General features: G+C 41.1%; 2 protein-coding genes and 1 long non-coding RNA gene across 3 annotated transcripts; 2 read left to right on the top strand and 1 right to left on the bottom strand.

Annotated features, from left to right (window-relative positions):
- The first annotated feature begins 8,999 nt into the window (after nt 1-8,999).
- LOC138224511 (G-protein coupled receptor 183-like) lies at nt 9,000-9,869 on the top strand. Its single transcript, XM_069182328.1, has one exon. The coding sequence runs from the start codon at nt 9,000-9,002 to the stop codon at nt 9,867-9,869; it is 870 nt and encodes a 289-aa protein (XP_069038429.1).
- A 1,746-nt stretch (nt 9,870-11,615) lies between these two features.
- Nucleotides 11,616-12,286, bottom strand: LOC138224522 (uncharacterized). Its single transcript, XR_011183010.1, has 3 exons — nt 12,228-12,286; nt 12,028-12,128; nt 11,616-11,732 (listed from the first exon to the last, which is right to left on the bottom strand). It is a non-coding gene; the product is annotated as an uncharacterized lncRNA (long non-coding RNA).
- A 4,116-nt stretch (nt 12,287-16,402) lies between these two features.
- LOC138224510 (sphingosine 1-phosphate receptor 3-like) lies at nt 16,403-17,272 on the top strand. The gene has a single exon (XM_069182327.1). The coding sequence runs from the start codon at nt 16,403-16,405 to the stop codon at nt 17,270-17,272; it is 870 nt and encodes a 289-aa protein (XP_069038428.1).
- The last annotated feature ends 694 nt before the right edge of the window (nt 17,273-17,966 follow it).

Raw genomic sequence — 17,966 nt, 5'->3', positions numbered from 1 at the left:
TCGGAAGAATCAAATATCAGACTATGAGAAATGTATTCTCCGTCGTGATCTCTTTCCTCTTATCTCTTAATTGGGTTGAACTTTCTCAGGAGGTGGTGTCGTTGTTCTTGCTCTTGTAAACGACAAAGCATGATTTGACATGACTAATTACTGCTGCTATCTGGCTCTTTTTGTTTCCGTGAAATGTGGCAATTTCATTAAAAAATAAACTTTAACACTGCAGGCAATTAATTTTAATTGTACATTAGGACATTTATAAATTGCAAGTTTGGAGTGCTCACGGTCACACTAGGAATTTCCTCTATTTTAACCATTTGTCTTAATTTAATGATTTCTTGGTTGTTGCATTGTCGTAAGGCGGAGATACCGATAATTAGGTGAAGAAAATAAGTCCGAGTCACCGAGGAAGCTGCAGAATTTAATCGATGATGAATAAAGAGGTGAACTCTGTATAACCTGTTACAGACAGGTAACCACCTCTAATGAACATTTCAGTCATCGTTATCAGCGTCTGAGCCAAAACCCGTCTATGGAACCCTTATTTTTAAAACTGCATGTAGGGAAAATCTCTATTTTAGTTTATTTTGTTAATATTTCCCCTGCAATGATTATGTGAGGCCAACGAACGTACAGTAGAAAAAGACTGACGTATTAGCCCCAAGTCTGTTCAAGCCGGTTGCTAGTAATCGTGCTTTTGGAAGGTCATGTTTCTGCGTATGAAACATGTTGCTGTGTTTAACCTAAAATATGCAAAGGATAACGTTTTTCCTTCCATTTCTTTTCATTAAAAGAAATATGGTTTAAAAAGAAAACAGGAGGAGTATTTATGTCCTAATGAAGATGAACTTGAAAGACAAATTAAATATCCTGCCGCCCTTACGACTTTTGCTGATGAAACTAATGACGATTGTCTCTGATCAGATAGCAGCTCTAACGAAAACTTCCCACTCTGAAAAATTATTAGGATATTAAAAACGCAGGCTGCATGCTTCCGCCTGTATCACATTAAAGTGAAAAGCTGTTATGTTCGCTTGCCTTTCGGCGCCGTCGGAGTATCTTAATAAAGCGTTTTCCCTTTTCCTAAATCTGGGCAGATTTTCAAAAGACACAGACGGAATAATGTTTTTAGATCTTTCCTGTAAATAAATCATTCCGACTGGCAAACTGTTGCTCATTCTCACGACACAGATCTAATGATTAGGCTGTGAGATGAATGTTGAAGTGTTACACCAAAGATCCTAAAATCGATTTCTGTGTGTGTTTTCCAGGATAAGACCAGAGTCCAAAAGAAACGGGAAACATATCGAAGAAATACTGTGTGTAACGAGGAGCAACTGAAAATATCGTCCGCCTCGCCCTTTAACACACTCGGTGACGGTGTTTTACTCATTTACACAAAAGCGGGTCTGGGTATCTCGAGTCAGGGGGAGAGACAATGTGAATATCTGTGATTGTTTTTTGGAGACGACTGTTTTTTATAAATGTGTCTTCTATGTGAAAGGGGACTCTATGTTGTATATGGTGAAAAATAAAAAAAGTGGAAACATAGGACGTGACTAAAGATTTCCGAAAAAATAATCTGAAAAAATTAGAAGCCTGTTTGAATATTTCACCTGATATCCTAATTATTCTTATTATATGATTATTATTAATAATTGCTAACACTTGCATAGCGATTTTCCGGACACTCCACTCAAAGCGCTTTACAGGTAATGGGGATCCCCTCCACCCCCAGTGTGCAGCCCCACCTGGATATCTGGTTTAATAGCATGCACCCGGATTAGTAAGTGTCTGGTGGTGTTTCAGTAGCAGTGCGCCAGTCGGATCGACTCGTGTTCTGTAAACGCTCACACTCACAGAGTTTAAAAGGGAGATTATTTTCACAGCAGATCATAATGAGGGGATCGTTAGCTTTGCAAATTTAGCATATGTCTCGTAATTTGATATTTCAAACCGGCACAAATGGACTCTCTTCACTGTTTACAAGAGCAGCCAGTTCGTTCTACGTTTCATTTTACTTTTCCATATAGTAATATCATACATGTGAGCTCTATTCACGACATTCGCCCAACTACAGTTTTCACACAACTGCAGTTTAGTGTCCAAATAAAATGGACACATCTCTAAGGTACAGCAACGGCTCTGTTATGATATGTGTGAGACTTAATTCAAAGATTAGTACTGGCAATACTATGAATGTAATTGTATCTATATATATATTGTCACGACTATAGTCCCCCCTCCTTAAGGGTGCTCCAGCCCTTTCACTAAAGACTTCATTCCCTGCACCTGTTTCCCATTCCCTGCCCACCTTAAAAGCCAGGCGCTGACGCTCTTCCTGGCTCTGCTCTGATTTCCATATCGTGCGAGTCCGGGACCAGGAAGCGCCTGGTCCCGTTAAGGTTTTAACCCCTGTTCCTTGTCCCTGTCCGCCGGTTCCGACCCGGTCTTCGTGGTTTTTATCTTGTTCTGATGGATCTTCTGGTTTTGGACTTACTCGTGTGTTTTTGGATATTCCCTAAGGATTACTCTTGGATTGTTCGCCTCGGCCACACCTCCCCCGTGCACCAGCGCACCTTGGACACGCCCCCCTGTCTTCAGCCCCGTTTTCCTGCATGACGTTTCCCCAGTGTTCCCCCACTTCGTCGGATTGTGTCGTCCGCATAGGGTCCGGAAAGAACTGTTCGTTACATATGTTATAAAACATCTATCCAATTAACACACTTATTTAAGTCATTTCGATAGTGACAGTAATGTAAAAGTTACGTTTGTCTTATCTAGAATTTCTTATTGCAACGCCCTATTCACTAAAGGTAATCAGGCAGTAAATCAAGACCAAACATAGTCCAACAGGTACTGAATTCAGCAGCCTGAATCCTGACCAGGCTGTGTGCAAGTGATCACATTACTCCTGTCCTGGAGTCCTTGCACTGGCTTCCTTTCACATTTCGAGTGAACTTCAATAATCCTGATTATCAGCTATACGGTTCAACATGGCTTTGCTCGTCAATTCCTAATTACTCATTATCTGTCTACTCCCTACCTCGCAGACTTCTTTAATCTGACTCTGGTCTTTTCCGTGTCCCCTGTGTACAATCTATGGGCCTTCTCCTGCTGTGCGCCAAACATTATTTTACACCTACTAAAAATTGCTCTGAGATGCAACTTTTAAAGGCACTACATACAATATTGTGTTTTTTCTTATTAATTAATTACTGGTTGCCTTTGTAATCCGTTTTGTTCTTTACCTTCTCTGCTTGATCTTTTCTCTCTCCTGCTACGTTTTCAATACCGTCTCACAGTTCAGCCTGTCACAGATTCTTCTACCTCAAAGTCCTTTGTCTTAACGTAGCAGAGTGAATTACTCAGGCTGTCAGGAGTGGGCAGTGTTAACAAGAAAACATAACCTTGTGAAATGCTCAAACTATGTGTCTGATGACTTTGTGCTTAAATTTAATAATCTCACAAAGGAAAAAAATAACTGTTGAACAGCCTTTTCAGTGCTCTGGAATACCAATAGAGGTTAGGTAACCTATGCATAGCAATAACTAATAATAATAAGGCTAAGTAAGCACTCTGGGGTGAGTTTCCCGAAAGCATCGTGGCGCTAAGAACATCGTAAACTCGATATTAAGATCTATCGTTAATTTACGAATGTTTCCCAAAATCCATCGTAACTAAAGTAGCACGTTAAATCCTTCGTAATATACGTGCTCCCTGACCCACTCATTAATCACTAAGTGATTCTTTAACTGGCTACCTCTTGAGCCAACCTTAGCGACAGAGATCACCAGACAGAGCACATTCAATTCACGTCATGGGAATTCTCTGGAAATTTAGAATACGAAGATTTTATATTAAGGATTTTATTTTTTTATACCATGTAAGAGGAAATCTGAAAAAGAACATTTATTTATACAGTAATTAATTTATTAGTCATCCTGGGCAAATTTCATATTCATAAGTCAAATGCTCCAATAACACTCCCTCTTTTAGTACTTTTGAGGTGGGGTTTACATTTTATTTAAATTCCATAAAGAACGTGAAAAATGCTAAAGGAAGGAAAACATTTGATATATGTAAAAATATAACTTGGTTACATAAATATGTACCTCATTATCGCTGGGAGTTAATTGTTTTTTTTTTTGTTCTGTTTATGTTTTCTTTCTTTTATCTGTGTGGGAGCGGCGAGGGCACATGCCCAGACAACCCCAATCCGTTACAATACGTTTAAAGAGAAAAAAAAAGAAAAATGCTAAGTTTTATGCTTGACAAGATTATATTATTTTCACGATAAAATGCAGGAAAGCATTATTTAAGTTATATCATCTGGCCTAATATTTATTTTTAATAATAAATGCAGTGGACGCAGTATGCATATGAAATTTACCCAAGATGACCGATACATTCATTACTATATAAATAAATGTTCTTTTTTCGAATTTCCTCTTACATAGTACAACAAAATATCAAAATCCTTAATATAAAATCTTAGTAGTCTATATTTCCAGAGAATTCCCATGACGTGAATTGAATGTGCTCTGTCTGGCGATCTCTGTCGCTAAGGTTGGCGCAAGAGGTAGCCAGTTTAAGAAGCACTTAGTGATTAACGAGCGGGTCGGGGAGCACGTATATTAGGAAGGATTTAACGTGCTACTTTAGTTACGATGGAGTTTGGGAAACACTCGTAACTTAACGATCGATCTTAAGAGCGAGTTTACGATGTTCTTAGCGCTACGATGCTTTCGGGAAACTCACCCCAGATCTTGAATCTGTACATCCGCTCTCAGGGAGGCTCTCAGGGAGGCTGTGCTGAAGACGGTGTGGGGGAGAGTCTGTCCTCCACTGAGAAAAAGGTACGAACTGTATCAAATCTAAAGGAATCAAGAAGCGATTCTATTCTTGCACAGGTACATATATATATTGAGATATAGACATATACATACTGTATATACATATCCGTATATTCAAACATCAAACTATAAGCAATATGTTCTACATTGTGATCTCACTGCCTGCTGTTTTTACAGCCGTTTTTTTATTTCTTAATTGGGTTAAAACTTTCTGACACGTTAATGTCGTTAGTCATCGTCAAAATGTCAAGTTAATGTCAAAATGTTGTTTTTGGTCTTATAAAAGACAATGTATTTGTGTCTTTGACAATGACTCATTAGTACTTAGGATCATTTTGTGAAACTCCAGGTCTCTGTGAAATAGGCTATTTCAAAATAAACTATTTTAAAGTTTATTACTTCAATTTCACATTTTATTGGCTGTTCCATTTACGTTAGACGGAGGTTTCGTAATTGGGCGAAAAAAATAGGTCAGAGTCACCGAGGAAGCAGTGGAATTTACGTCAAGACAAACAGTAGAAACCCCCCAAGGACTATGGATCCCCAAGACCAAAAAAAGGGAACCCCTACACTAGATTACAGCTGTTGAGGGTACAGACTCCCTCACCCAGCAACAGCTGCAGCACTTAGGCTGTGTTCACAGACAGATGTTTCTATTAAGGAACCACTGCTTTTGAAAACTACCAGCTCTGTGGGCTGACACATGAGCCAGGTCTGCTGTTGTCCTTAGTGATGCACCAGAGCCAGTTGTACTATCAAGCAGACTCAAGCTGTTGGTTAATTTGTATTAGTCTCCTTTTCCATAGCACCACACACCAAGAGCAAGGCCTGGCCTACAGCTGCTTCACAAACTGGAGGAACTGTGTGGGTTCACAGGCTGGGCCACTGCCTGTCCACTACTTCATGTCAATTACCTTCCCTAGTATTTTGTAATGGAGTGTGTATACACTAGTATTCACATAAGAGAAAGCTGAAACGAAAGCTTTTGTGTTGGATCTAGCTTTTTAGACTGAAGTCAATCAGCAGCACAAAGAGAGACTTTTAAAATTCATCGAATTGCTACGCAAGTTTTTGTATTATCAGTCCTGTCATGTGTACAAAAAGAGTTCAGAAGCCCTACAAATCTGAGCTGTCAAACAGAGTAACAATTCAATATTTTGTGTATGTGTACATATTGTAACGCTACGCCGCTGCCACCTCAGGTCAGCCCCCCACTGTTGGGGACTCGAACCCGGGCCTCCAACGTCACTCATTAGGGACCCAGCCACTCGAGCCAAAGGGAAATCACTCTGCTTTTCACAGGGAAGGGCGGTGACATCACCGCGCTGGTAAGCCGGCTCGAACAACCTGTAATGGTGGCCGTATGCGTTACAATATGTACATAAATCAGAATGCATTTCACTACTAGAGATTTGTGTTATAGTGATTTTGTAACATATGGGTGAAATGTTGTTTCACCTCTGAATGGGGTCTGCCTCTTCCTATTAAAGTGGGTGTCATCAGGTGTATTGTGCTGCTGGCTGAGAACTTGTTGTTAAGTGTTTCATTAAATCGCAGTAAAGTTACCAGGGTAAAGTTAGCTTGAAGTTCAAAAACGATTTTGGCACGCCTGTTGCATTTTCACGAAACCTCTTAGAGTTGCGAGAACACTTGCTTTGTGTATAAAATACATTGTGAATGCTTTCTCAGCCTTTACTTTTTCGTTTTATGACATTTTTTTGACCAAGCACGAATATTCTTTTGTCCATATCTTAAGAAGCACATAAGAAGCTCATAAGAAGCACAGAATGTCTTCAAACCAAATGCATTTTAAAGACCACGACTTGTGGATATTTCCACAGCCTCTACATCAAACTATCAGTGAGCTAATTATCTTTTTTTAAACCTCCGGTTTTTCATCGATGAATTACACACTAACTGGAACCCGGGGAACTGCTGTGTACACACGTTCACAACGTGAGAAATACTGTTCAATACGGCATCATGCGAAAAACCCGTATATGACCATAGGAAGCAGAACAGCGCAGTCTCCAATTACCCAGACTGTAAGCACGGGAATAAAGCTTTGTTTGATTTCTGAAACCCTTCCTTTATGTCCTGTTTTCATTCAGGTAAGGGTCAACTATATTCACAATACTACTAACAGCAGGAAGATTAAAATATTCTTTACTCAGCAGCTTATTAAAAACAGCTCACATGATGTTCAAACCGACGTTTTACACAGAACACTGACACAGCTTTGCGTTACGAATCACTTTTTCTTCTGCTTTTATTTAATGTGACACAATACACTGGGATAGGGGTATTCTGTTCACAAACCAATAGCATTTAAACCACAGCACCCACAATGCTGCAAGTAAGTGTTTTGCACACTAAGCAGGTCCTCTGACTTTTCCTATACAACCTTGCTGTGGCTGTGGCCCCTTTCTTTATTTTTTTATGATTTTTTCCAATATGGCACCATTAGACAGGCGGTACATGGGGATAGGGGGGTGCTATTCACGAGTCAATAGCTCTTCAAGCATAACAGCCACAGTGCTGCAACCAGGTGTTTTACACACCAGACAGCTCCCCTAACCTTATACAACCTTGCTTTGAGTTGTGGAACATTTCTCTGTGTGAAAAACTGAACATCCCCTAGACTCATTAATGACGATGCACCACCTTTTAGCTGCACTAATCGCAGCCAGATGCTTCACGTAATTAGTGATCAGTCTCTCCTGTCTATGCGTAGGAATTCTGTCCAGTCTGTCCCTACAATTAACAGTTTTGAGTCTACAAATTCAGCTTTAATTAAAAAGGAGCAGAGGAGAATTTAACGTTTTCAACAGGTTATACTGCTAGATGGCATTATACAAAAATTAAGGATCGGTAAGGTAAGGCTGAAGCTGCAGGGATATTCATTATCATAATTATACATTTGGAACTCCTCGGCTCCAGCTGTCTGATTCCTTAAGAGAAAAGGCACTTAATTCGGTAATAAGAATTATTTTAATATATTTCTTTGTTTTATATATAAAAAAAGTTCACAATCGGGAAGAACATCGGCACGTATAGGTTGGAGCACATCTTGTATTTTTTTCAAAGCTTGGTCGTATCATATTTATTAGATATAACTTTATTGTCCATCCAAAAGGGTGGAAATTTGTCATTGGCATCACCGTACAAAACTACAACAAAAGTAACAGCATCATAATAATTGCTTACACTTACATAGCGCTCTTCTGGAAACTCAATGTGCAGCCCCACCTGGATGATGCGCCAGAACGCTGCCCACACACCAGCTCTCAGTGGGGAGGAGAGCAGAGTGATGAAGCCAGTTCAAGATGGGGGTTATTAGGATGTCATGATTGGTAAGGGCCAATGGGAAATTTGGCCAGGACTCCGGGGTTACACCGCTAATCTTTTTGAGAAACGCCCTGGGATTTTTAATGACCACAGAGAGTCAAGACCTCGGTTTTACGTCACATCCGAAGGACGGAGCCTGTTTTTTTACAGTATAGTGTCCCCGTCACTATACTGGGGCATTAGGACCCACACAGACCGCAGGGTGAGCGCCCCCTGCTGGCCCCACTAACATCTTCCAGCAGCAACCTTAGTTCTTCCCAGGAGGTCTCTCATCCAGGTACTGAACAGGATCACACCTGCTGAGCTTCAGTGGGCTGCCAGTTGTGAGTTGCAGAGTGATACTGTATGGCTGCTGGCTAAATAAACATACATATAAAACAGGCAACAAAACAAACACACATCTTGCTCTGCCCATAGGACACTACCATTACACTTAATCTGAGAGTTTCAAGCAGGAAACTCTCTACGGTTCCTCGCTAAATCATCAGTTACATGTTTAGAAACGCATGGCTCGTAAAAAAAATCTTCTGTATACAGAACAGCAATGACTAACTTTCTAATTTCAGTAATTGTAAATTCACCCACTCCAAACAATTTTATCTTATAGCGCCTCTCTTATGCATCTGTCATGGTGAATAAAATGCCAACTGCCTGAGGATACCGAGATCAAGTTAATTATTACCTGGAGACCCGAAGCCCCAGATGCGCTGTGACCAACTTAACGCGTGACATCCCCTACGTATTGCTGTCCTCTTAAAAACCCAGGGCAGGATCTTAGAATGTGCATTTTACCGCGCGATGATTTCTCTGAACCTCACTGTGCCGTTAGCGGTGGACTTTAATGACGCTGCAGATTATTTCATTTTTATAGCAAATCTGCTAATTGCCACCAGTGCTGTTCTACTGGCTGGCTCGGTGGTGTTGGGTATTCTTTGCACAAAGTCACTTCGAGCTCAAAATAGGTTTATTTTCATGCTTAACACCAGCATAAGTGACACACTGTCTGGGTTTGGCAATTACTACATCGGACTGTTTGATGTGCAGGAGGGCTATCCGTCCAAAAACGACACCTATTACATCGTGCCTTCGCTACTGGGAGTCAATATTCTGACCATCTTTTTTGCACAGATCGACCGATTCCTTGCTGTATTTTATCCCTATTTTTATAGTCGCTATGGAACTAGGACTGTAGTAATAGAAGTTTGCCTTTTCTGTTGGTTTTACACTTATTTAACATTGACAATTCAGCACGTAGTTACTGTCGAAGATGCAGCAAAAATAAACGCATACGGTATTTTAGCGATCCAGGCAGTAATACTTGCGAAAGTGATATTGAACGTGAAACTGTACCTCATCGCTAAATACCAGATTGCTCGCGAGCCGCCGGGTCCAGAGAGAGACGGCAAGAAAGAGTCCCTGAGACTCATCATCGTGGTGGTAGTCTGCTTCCTGGCGCTCTGGACTCCTGATTTTTACTACGTTATCGTGGTTCAGATGACCAGATCTAGATACATGTTTAACAACAACGCCAGCGACCCTCTTCACATGATGATAAGATTCACTTCAGCTAGTAACCCAGGGCTGTACATCTGGGGGAGCCCCGCTCTCAGGGAGGCTGTGCTGAAGACGGTGTGGGGGAGAGTCTGTCCCCCGCTGAGAAGAAGGTAGGAACTATAAAAACATTTTACATGGACATACTGACAGAGGCAGTCGGTACAATCAAGGATCAAACTATGGATTTTGTTTTCCCAATTTCAACTGCTTTCTCATTCTTATCTGTTAATTGGGTTAAAACATCTTCATGTCTCTTTTGGTCGTTGTTTTGTTCTCGTAAACGACATTGTATGTGTCTCTGGTTTGACATATGAATAATTACTTCTGGTATCTGATTCTACAACTCTGAGTCCCCATGAAAGAGAGCAGGTTATTCAATTAGATATCATTTACATGTTGTTACTGTATTCGAAGGCACCGTAGTAACACCATAGACGTCTACTGCAATTCAAAATATTTTGAATTTTAATAGTTATTTAATATCCGAAAAGCACGGTTAGCAACGCTTCATTATAATTGCTTTATTACTTTTCATAGCTTGATGCTTTATTAAGGGCTTCCTCGAAGTAATTTTTTTTACATCTTCGACACGAACTTAAAAAAATGTTTGCATCGGTGATCAGACTGGGTAAGAACAGTTTTAAAGACAACTTCCTACTCTTCAAAAATCTAATCATATTGCGATGCCCTGTCACGCTTCATCCTGGATTGTGGTAAATCGAGACGCTGTTGACATTTTCGCTTTTCCTTTGTGACACTCTGCGAGTCTTCAAAATCTTTGTCGCGTATTTTTAGATTCTAGGTAGATCCTTTAAAGACACAGGCAGAATAAGTGTTTTAGCCCTTCCGTCAAGCCCTGTTTTTCTCTTGGGGTGTCTCGTATCCAACACTTTTTAACATTCAATCTTATAATTCTCTGCAGGTCGTTACCGTAGAAATGGTTGCAAAACTAAACAAAAGCTAAATTTGTCGAGAAATGACGATCGCGAGCCTGCTGGTGAATGAGTCGATTGTTTGCAGAAGTGTCAGTCCACCACCAAGGAATGAGAGCTCTCCTCTCCTCTGTATTAAATCACTTTCCTCTCCCGCCACGCCCTGCTCCGTGTAACCCCACTCTATTGAGCTTCCAGCCGAGTTGTGAACTGCTTACTGGAATCCTTAGTTGGACTAATATCCTGCTTTTACTGGTGTTTAGGTCTAAAATAAAAATAAGTGGGGAAACAGCACAGCAACAGTAATGCTTTAATTCATGTATTAAAGGCGGGCACGGTGATGCCATATCAACAGTGCCGATTCGCAACGCTGGAGCCCCGGTTTCATTTTTCTGCTGTCTGTATGGAGTTTGCATGTTCTCTTCTTGATCTCATGGAGTTCCTACGGGTGCTCAAGTTTCCTCCCGCAGTCCAAAGGCATGCTGGTGGGTTATTCGGGTTCAGGGAAATTTGGCGCTGGTGTGAGTGTTGTAGACAGGATTTTATATTTGGGGCGACGGGGACACCCCTAGAGATGGCAATTTTAAATGACACTTTTTACCTTTCAAATAGGAGGCACTACTAAAGGGTGTGATATACTAAAGCAAAAGAAAAATAGTCTAAATTTGTACACCGAAATGCAAGAATTTAAAACCGCATAACAAACGGCCAGCAGTTCCATTATAGTCGTTCGAGTAGGTCGCTGCGTCAGCGAAGAAAACCAGACTGACTGTTTCAAAACACAAGGGGAAAAATCCATCTTTATCATCTTTCTAGAAAATAAAAAGCGATCTGATATTCAGTCTGCTTACGGAACATTACACATTATTATTATTATTATTATTATTATTATTATTATTATTATTATTATTAATTGCTTCCACTTGTATAGCACCTTTCTGGACACTCCACTCATAGCTCTTTACAGGGAAAGGGGACTCTCTTCCACCATCACCAGTGTGCAGCCCCTCCTGGATGATTATTTGAATCATTCCGGTAACACCACCTGAAATGTTATATGAACGATCTATAAGGATTTTCTATGTGTGTGTGTGTTTTCAGGACCGGGCCGGATATAAAGACACTGCACAAATTCGGAAGACCTGCAGGCTGTAACGGATCGGAACTGAAAACGTCTTCGGCGTCTTAACTGAACAGAATCAAAGAGAAACTTGAAAAATACTACTTTTAATTATCTTATTCATATTTGCGGCTATGTTTTTACTCTTCGTTTTGGTTTAAATATTTGATGTAGCGATAAACGATTTTTCCCTCCCCGATTTATAATAAAAGAAAACTACCTTTCTTTTTATTTGTGACTCCAGACTCAACGGTATCACAGTTCAGACACCCACAGTCTCTGCTTTTACCTACAATTCCTCTGTTTTCTTTACGTAGGAAACTGTATGAAACAGGGGTCAAAGAGGTACAAAGTTAAAGAGGATTTTGTTAGAATATGTAATCGTAATACTACAGTCTGGTCCACGGTCTACAGTCTCACCCTGTGCCTGGATTTCATCATTTTACAACGCCATAAACTGACAAACAGCTCTTTCAAACGTTTGGAATATCGGGGAGGAAAGCGCATTTTTTGTAATCCGGTTTTTGATGTGAACGAATGACCGCTTCGGAAACCAGGATTCCGAAGAAGCAAAAGTAAAATTTAAATTTAAAGAAAAAGGCTCCAGTTTTTTTTTCCTAAATGTCACCACACACACAGTTATAAGGGAGTAAAATAGGAAAAATAAGCCTGAAGATTTTGCGACTTGAAAAATATTGGACCTTTCAGAAGTAATTTGATTTTGGAGGATTGTTTCATTTATTTCCGTTCTTACACGATCTAGATGCTAAATTACAAGGCAAATCTTCTATACACGTGAACCAACTGCCATTTTCATTGCTAACATTCTTAATATAACTTACATGTTACACTTGTCTTTTCTAGGACTGATTAATTATTGCGACACCCTACTCTCTGGGGTATCTAAATCCACACCGAAGTAACTGCACTAGGTTCAGAGTTCCGCAGCCAGAAAGCAGAGTAGGTTGTGCGCATGTGATCCTGTTACTCCTGTCCTGAAGTTCTTGCACTGGTTTAGAGTCACTTTGAGAATCCTCAAGCTCAGCTGTAATCTGCTACATGGCTGGACACCTCAGTATCCATTTGACCTGCTATTTTATGCCCGCTCCTTACCTCGCAGCCTCCATTCATCGGACTCTGGTCTCCTATATGTCCCTCAAGCTTGTTTACAATCGGTAGGTGACCGTGCCTTCTCCTGCTGTGTCCAAAAATGTTTTTTTTACACCTACTGTTAAGTGCTTTCAGATGTGAAAGGCACGATATAAAATAAAGTGTATTATATTATTGCTACTAAATGTGTTACTCCTTACTTTGGTATCATGTCTCGTTCTGTACCTTTTCTGCCTTCTCTTTCCTCCCACCTAAAGTGTTTATTTTTACAGTCTCACACTTCAGAGTCTCACAGATTCATTTATTACCTGAAAGCCCTACGTTGTCATAACGTAGCAGTGTCAGAAGCAGACAGTCTTAAGAAGAAAACACAAGAAACCTTGTGACATCCTAAGAACATGTATTTCCATTCTACCTTTGTGCTAGACTTTAATAATCTCACAAAGGCAAAAAAATATATAGAACTGCCTTTTCAATGTTTTAGAATGTGAATCAGTGTTAGGCAATTTCTGCAGAACAATAATTTGTAAGGTCTGGGTTCAGTATGTGCTTCCACCTTCAGAAACAACGGGGACCAGACACACCAAGCTGGCGCTCCTGAACACGCCAGCCATTTACCCACATAAAGCTCCCACATCTCTGCAGCACAGTCCCTGCTCTGTCTGTTAAGGTTAATCGGCTTCTGGAAAAACTGACCCTGGTGTGAATGCATCTGCCCTGTGATAGACTGACATCCTGTTCTTTTACACCCGGCCTGGTGCCCGTTGTTTGCCAGGATAGACACTGGTTTCCTGCAGCCCTGAATTGGAAGAAGTGGTTAGAAAGTGGATGGGTGTGTTTAAAAAAGACAACTTGAAAATGAATTGGGAGCCAAAATACTGTCACCAAGAGAGAGAGTCACAGGGATGAGTTTAAGAATATTCAATTCAATTCATAGAATAATCAGAGATACAGACACAAAGAGACAAACAGTAGAAACCCTCCAAGGACTATGGATCCCCAAGACCAGAAAAGGGAACCCCTGCACTAGATGATTGCAGCTGTTGAGGGTACAGACCCCCTCACCCAACAACAGCTGAAGCAAGAGAGCAAGAGACAAGAGTAGGAATAAATTTAATTATTGACACGATATCCTTATAGGGACTTCTGAAAGTATCCGATCTCAAAGTTTGACGGCAAAATGCCAGGCGGGAGGGATGAGGTGTTTGGCAGGATAGTATCCGAAGCATTTTGGCAGGTACACTGCTGCTGATGTATTTAAACACCACTAGGACACTGGTTGAATGTTACTTGTTACACCCTATGCAGTCGTCTGGTAGAGATCAAGGAACGAGTGGAGAAAACCTGGTGCACCCAGACGTAAAACGAGGTCCAGAATCGTAGTCGAAGGGAAGCGAAGTCCAGGAACCAGATACCCAAGAGAGAGGTCCCGAAGGTGTAGACGTGAAGATCATCAAGAAACTCCCCAATACAACTGTGATCAACTCTTAAGTAGTCTAAAGCTGGAAGGTGTGGTGGTGATCGGCTTTATCCAAAGCTGATTGGATAATTAGTTCTGATGGCCACGCCTTCTGAAACAGGTGGAGGCTTCCCTCTGGCTACGGGAGCCCGTGACAATGGGTGTCTGCATGAAGTGCTCATTTTGTTTAACCCAGAGCACCGAAGTGATTATGTAGAAGTGCCAATTTAAACATAGAATGAGACACTGGACATCATAAAAACAGAAGAGACAGCGTGGTTCCTGGTGTACTATCGTGGTAGCGCGTGTTAATTGCGCTAAAAAACAACGTGCTTGAATATAGAGATGATTAAACCCGGGTAAGAGTGGACTGGGTAAGAGCAATCACCACCAACGGTAGATGTCCAATGAGCAGGCAGGGCTGTTGCCGTTTTTCACAAAGCACATTACAATGCCTACCGAAAAGACAATGTTTCATACTATCGCACACACCGCTCTTGATCACGATCTCAATCCGGTAGATAAAACACTCAGTTAACATGAAAGCCATTTCATGGGGGGGGATTACAAATTTTTAATATCCATTGATGTTCCTAATGTTATCATCGTTATAAAGCAGAGGTTAAATTTGATATTACTTTTATAGAGTACCTTTCGAGACGGGCATCGCGAAACATCAAGCCAATACATACACAAGTAAAGAGAAGACATATTGTATGATTCCTGAATTCAATGCAGAAACACGATAAGTAAAAGTCTCTCACAAAGTTCCAAGATTGCTTAGACCTTTAGAAAAAAGACTATTACATTTTAAAATGTAAAATAAGACGAAAGCTGATATAGTGGACCTGCTGGAATTAAGCTTTTAAGGGGACTTTCTGGTCTGTAGAGGAGTTTTATCCTAATTCCACGGATTGTGGTTTCGCACCACTGGCTCCTCAGAGGAGCACAGACACCTGGAGTCTACTACTATTGTCCCAGCTCGCGTTCCCCGTTAGTGGGCGAACAGTCCAGCTCTCGATGAACATCCATTCCTAGTTTGTCAGTGCCTGATGACGGTCAAAATCAGAAAACGGCCACCACGTGCAGGTGGACCAATGACGTTTTAAAGGTGATGTGACCGCAGCTGGAAGTGATGTTTGTTGAATATTGGATCCCACCCATCCATTTTCTAACCGCTTCATCCAATTCAGGGTCTCAGGTGAGCCGGAGCCTTTCCCGACAAGCAAAGGGCTCGAGGCAGGCTACAGCCTGGACGGGACGCCAGTCCATCCCAGCGCGCACTCTCACGTGAGGGCCAATAACCTACCAGTGAGTCTTTGGGCTGCGGGAGGAAACAAACATTTCTTATTCTGTTTAATGTTGAAAAGTAGTAACTCCCACGATTACCAATGAGGACATTATGCGCTAAAATGGAATCAGTAAAGGGATATTCTGAGGAAAACGAAATATTAAATAAGAGAAGAGTTTTGAAGAGTTTCTTGACATTCCACGAAAGTGTGGGATGCTAACGATTATGGTACCTCTTGTAGTAACAGGAATTACATACAGGTTGAAAGAAACCAATCGAGTACTACATACAGAATTCGGACCATATGTTTCCATATATTTGAGGAGTGTTGCGCTGACAGCACTTCTATCATCTGTTTTTAAAAAAACAGAATACGCTTGTTCAGTAACTATGCACTGATTATAATTGAACCGAGTTTATGTAGCAGACTTAAATTCCTACTTACAATCTTCACTACATTTCTGTAAACAGTGTAATGTTATTCCAAGCGTCATCTATCGTTTTGTTTACAAATGAACACTACTAATTGTAGAAAAAGACAATCAAATTAATGACTTTCTGCTCGATTACCCAGCTATGACGCTACTCAGACAATAGGCGAACTTGTCGGCGGAGACTGAGGCTGCGTGTTAATTGCTCCCAGGGTAGCCGGGACCCTTAACAAACGGTTCGTTCAGCTCCAGCTTCTCATTTAAAATCTCAGCGGGCTCACTCCCACGAATCTAAGCCACAGCGATGATTTCTCTGAACCTCACTGTGCCGCTAGCGGTGGACTTTAAAAACGCTGCAGATTTCTTCATTATTATAACCAATCTACTAGTTGCCACCAGTTCGGTTGTCGTGGTGGGCTCGGTGGTGTTGGGAATCGTTTGTAAAAAGACACTCCGAAGACAAAACAGGTTCATTTTTATGCTGAACACCAGCATAACCGACACACTGACCGGGGTAGGCGGTTACTACATCGGTCTGTTTGATGTGCAGGAGGGCTATCCGTCCAGGAATGGTACTTATTTCATACTCCCCTCGCTACTGGGAGTCAACGTTCTGACTATTATGTTTGCACAGCTGGACCGATTCCTTGCAGTGGTTTATCCTTATACTTACAAACGTTATATAACTAGAACTGTTGCTATAGAAGTTTGCGTTTTTGCATGGTTTTACACTTACTTAACAGTAGCAATTCAGAACCTTGTTTCTGTGGAGGTGGCTGCCAAAATGAACGCTTATGGTATTTTGACTTTCCAGGCAATAATAATCGCGAAAGTGCTGATGAACGTGAAACTGTACCTCATCGCTAAATATCAAATATCGCGGGAGCCGCCGGGTCCAGAGAGAGACAGCAAGAAAGAGTCCCTGAGACTCATCATCGTGGTGGTAGTCTGCTTCCTGGCGCTCTGGACTCCTCGCTTTTACTACATTATCGTACTTCAAGTGACCAGATCCAGGTACATGTTCAGAAACTACGCCAGCGACCCTTTTAGCATGATGATACGATTCACTTCAACCTGTACCCCCGGACTGTACATCTGGGGGAGCCCCGCTCTCAGGGAGGCTGTGCTGAAGACAGTGTGGGGCAGAGTCTGTCCCCCACTGAGAAACAAGTAAGTACAGTATATCCAAAGAAAATGGTTCATAGTTTTAGTGGTGACTAGAGTATCCACAAAGATGTTAGACTCTTAGAGAAAAAAAAATGAATTCTTGATTATATAATTTTTAAATAGTCTTCAGCATCAGTTTGCTGCTGCAGAGAAGTGTGTCATATTAATTAAAAGAGCTCGTAGCTTGCTTTTTGGTTTGGTTTCTGCATCTGTTAGCAAAGTTACGATTCCAGCTAGAAATGTATAAAATTAAACGCAAAAATAGGAGTCTGTTTAAAAGAAATGCCAGTTAATTATGAAACTTCTTTTTTTCTTGTGTTTCCCAGGAGGATCTCCTCAAGCTCTTAAAGGGAACAGCAACAGCAACAGCAACAGCAACAGTACAGAAGAGCTTCTGAATGTAGTGCACTAGAAGTCAGGAGATCAGAACTTAGCACATTCGGAGCGGACAGACCACACCTGGTCATTTTCGCCAACAGGAAGAACTGTTTTTTCTTCCCTCTACCAGGCGTAAATATGAGAATTAAGTAGTTAAAATATTATAATATTGAAGGAGGTGATTGTTCATATTTAAGCACTTCTTTGTACAGGTCCCAAAAGAAATGTTCATATTTGACTATAATAAACAACCAGGGTTTCCAGTCCTGGTCCTGAAAGGTAGGTGTGTCTACATTCGGGCTCATAACGACCTAATTTCACCT

Source organism: Lepisosteus oculatus, chromosome 22 (genome assembly GCF_040954835.1).
Source record: "Lepisosteus oculatus isolate fLepOcu1 chromosome 22, fLepOcu1.hap2, whole genome shotgun sequence".
Taxonomy (NCBI): domain Eukaryota; kingdom Metazoa; phylum Chordata; class Actinopteri; order Semionotiformes; family Lepisosteidae; genus Lepisosteus; species Lepisosteus oculatus.
Note: the sequence above shows the minus strand (reverse complement) of the source record. Positions and strands in the feature narration are given on the sequence as shown.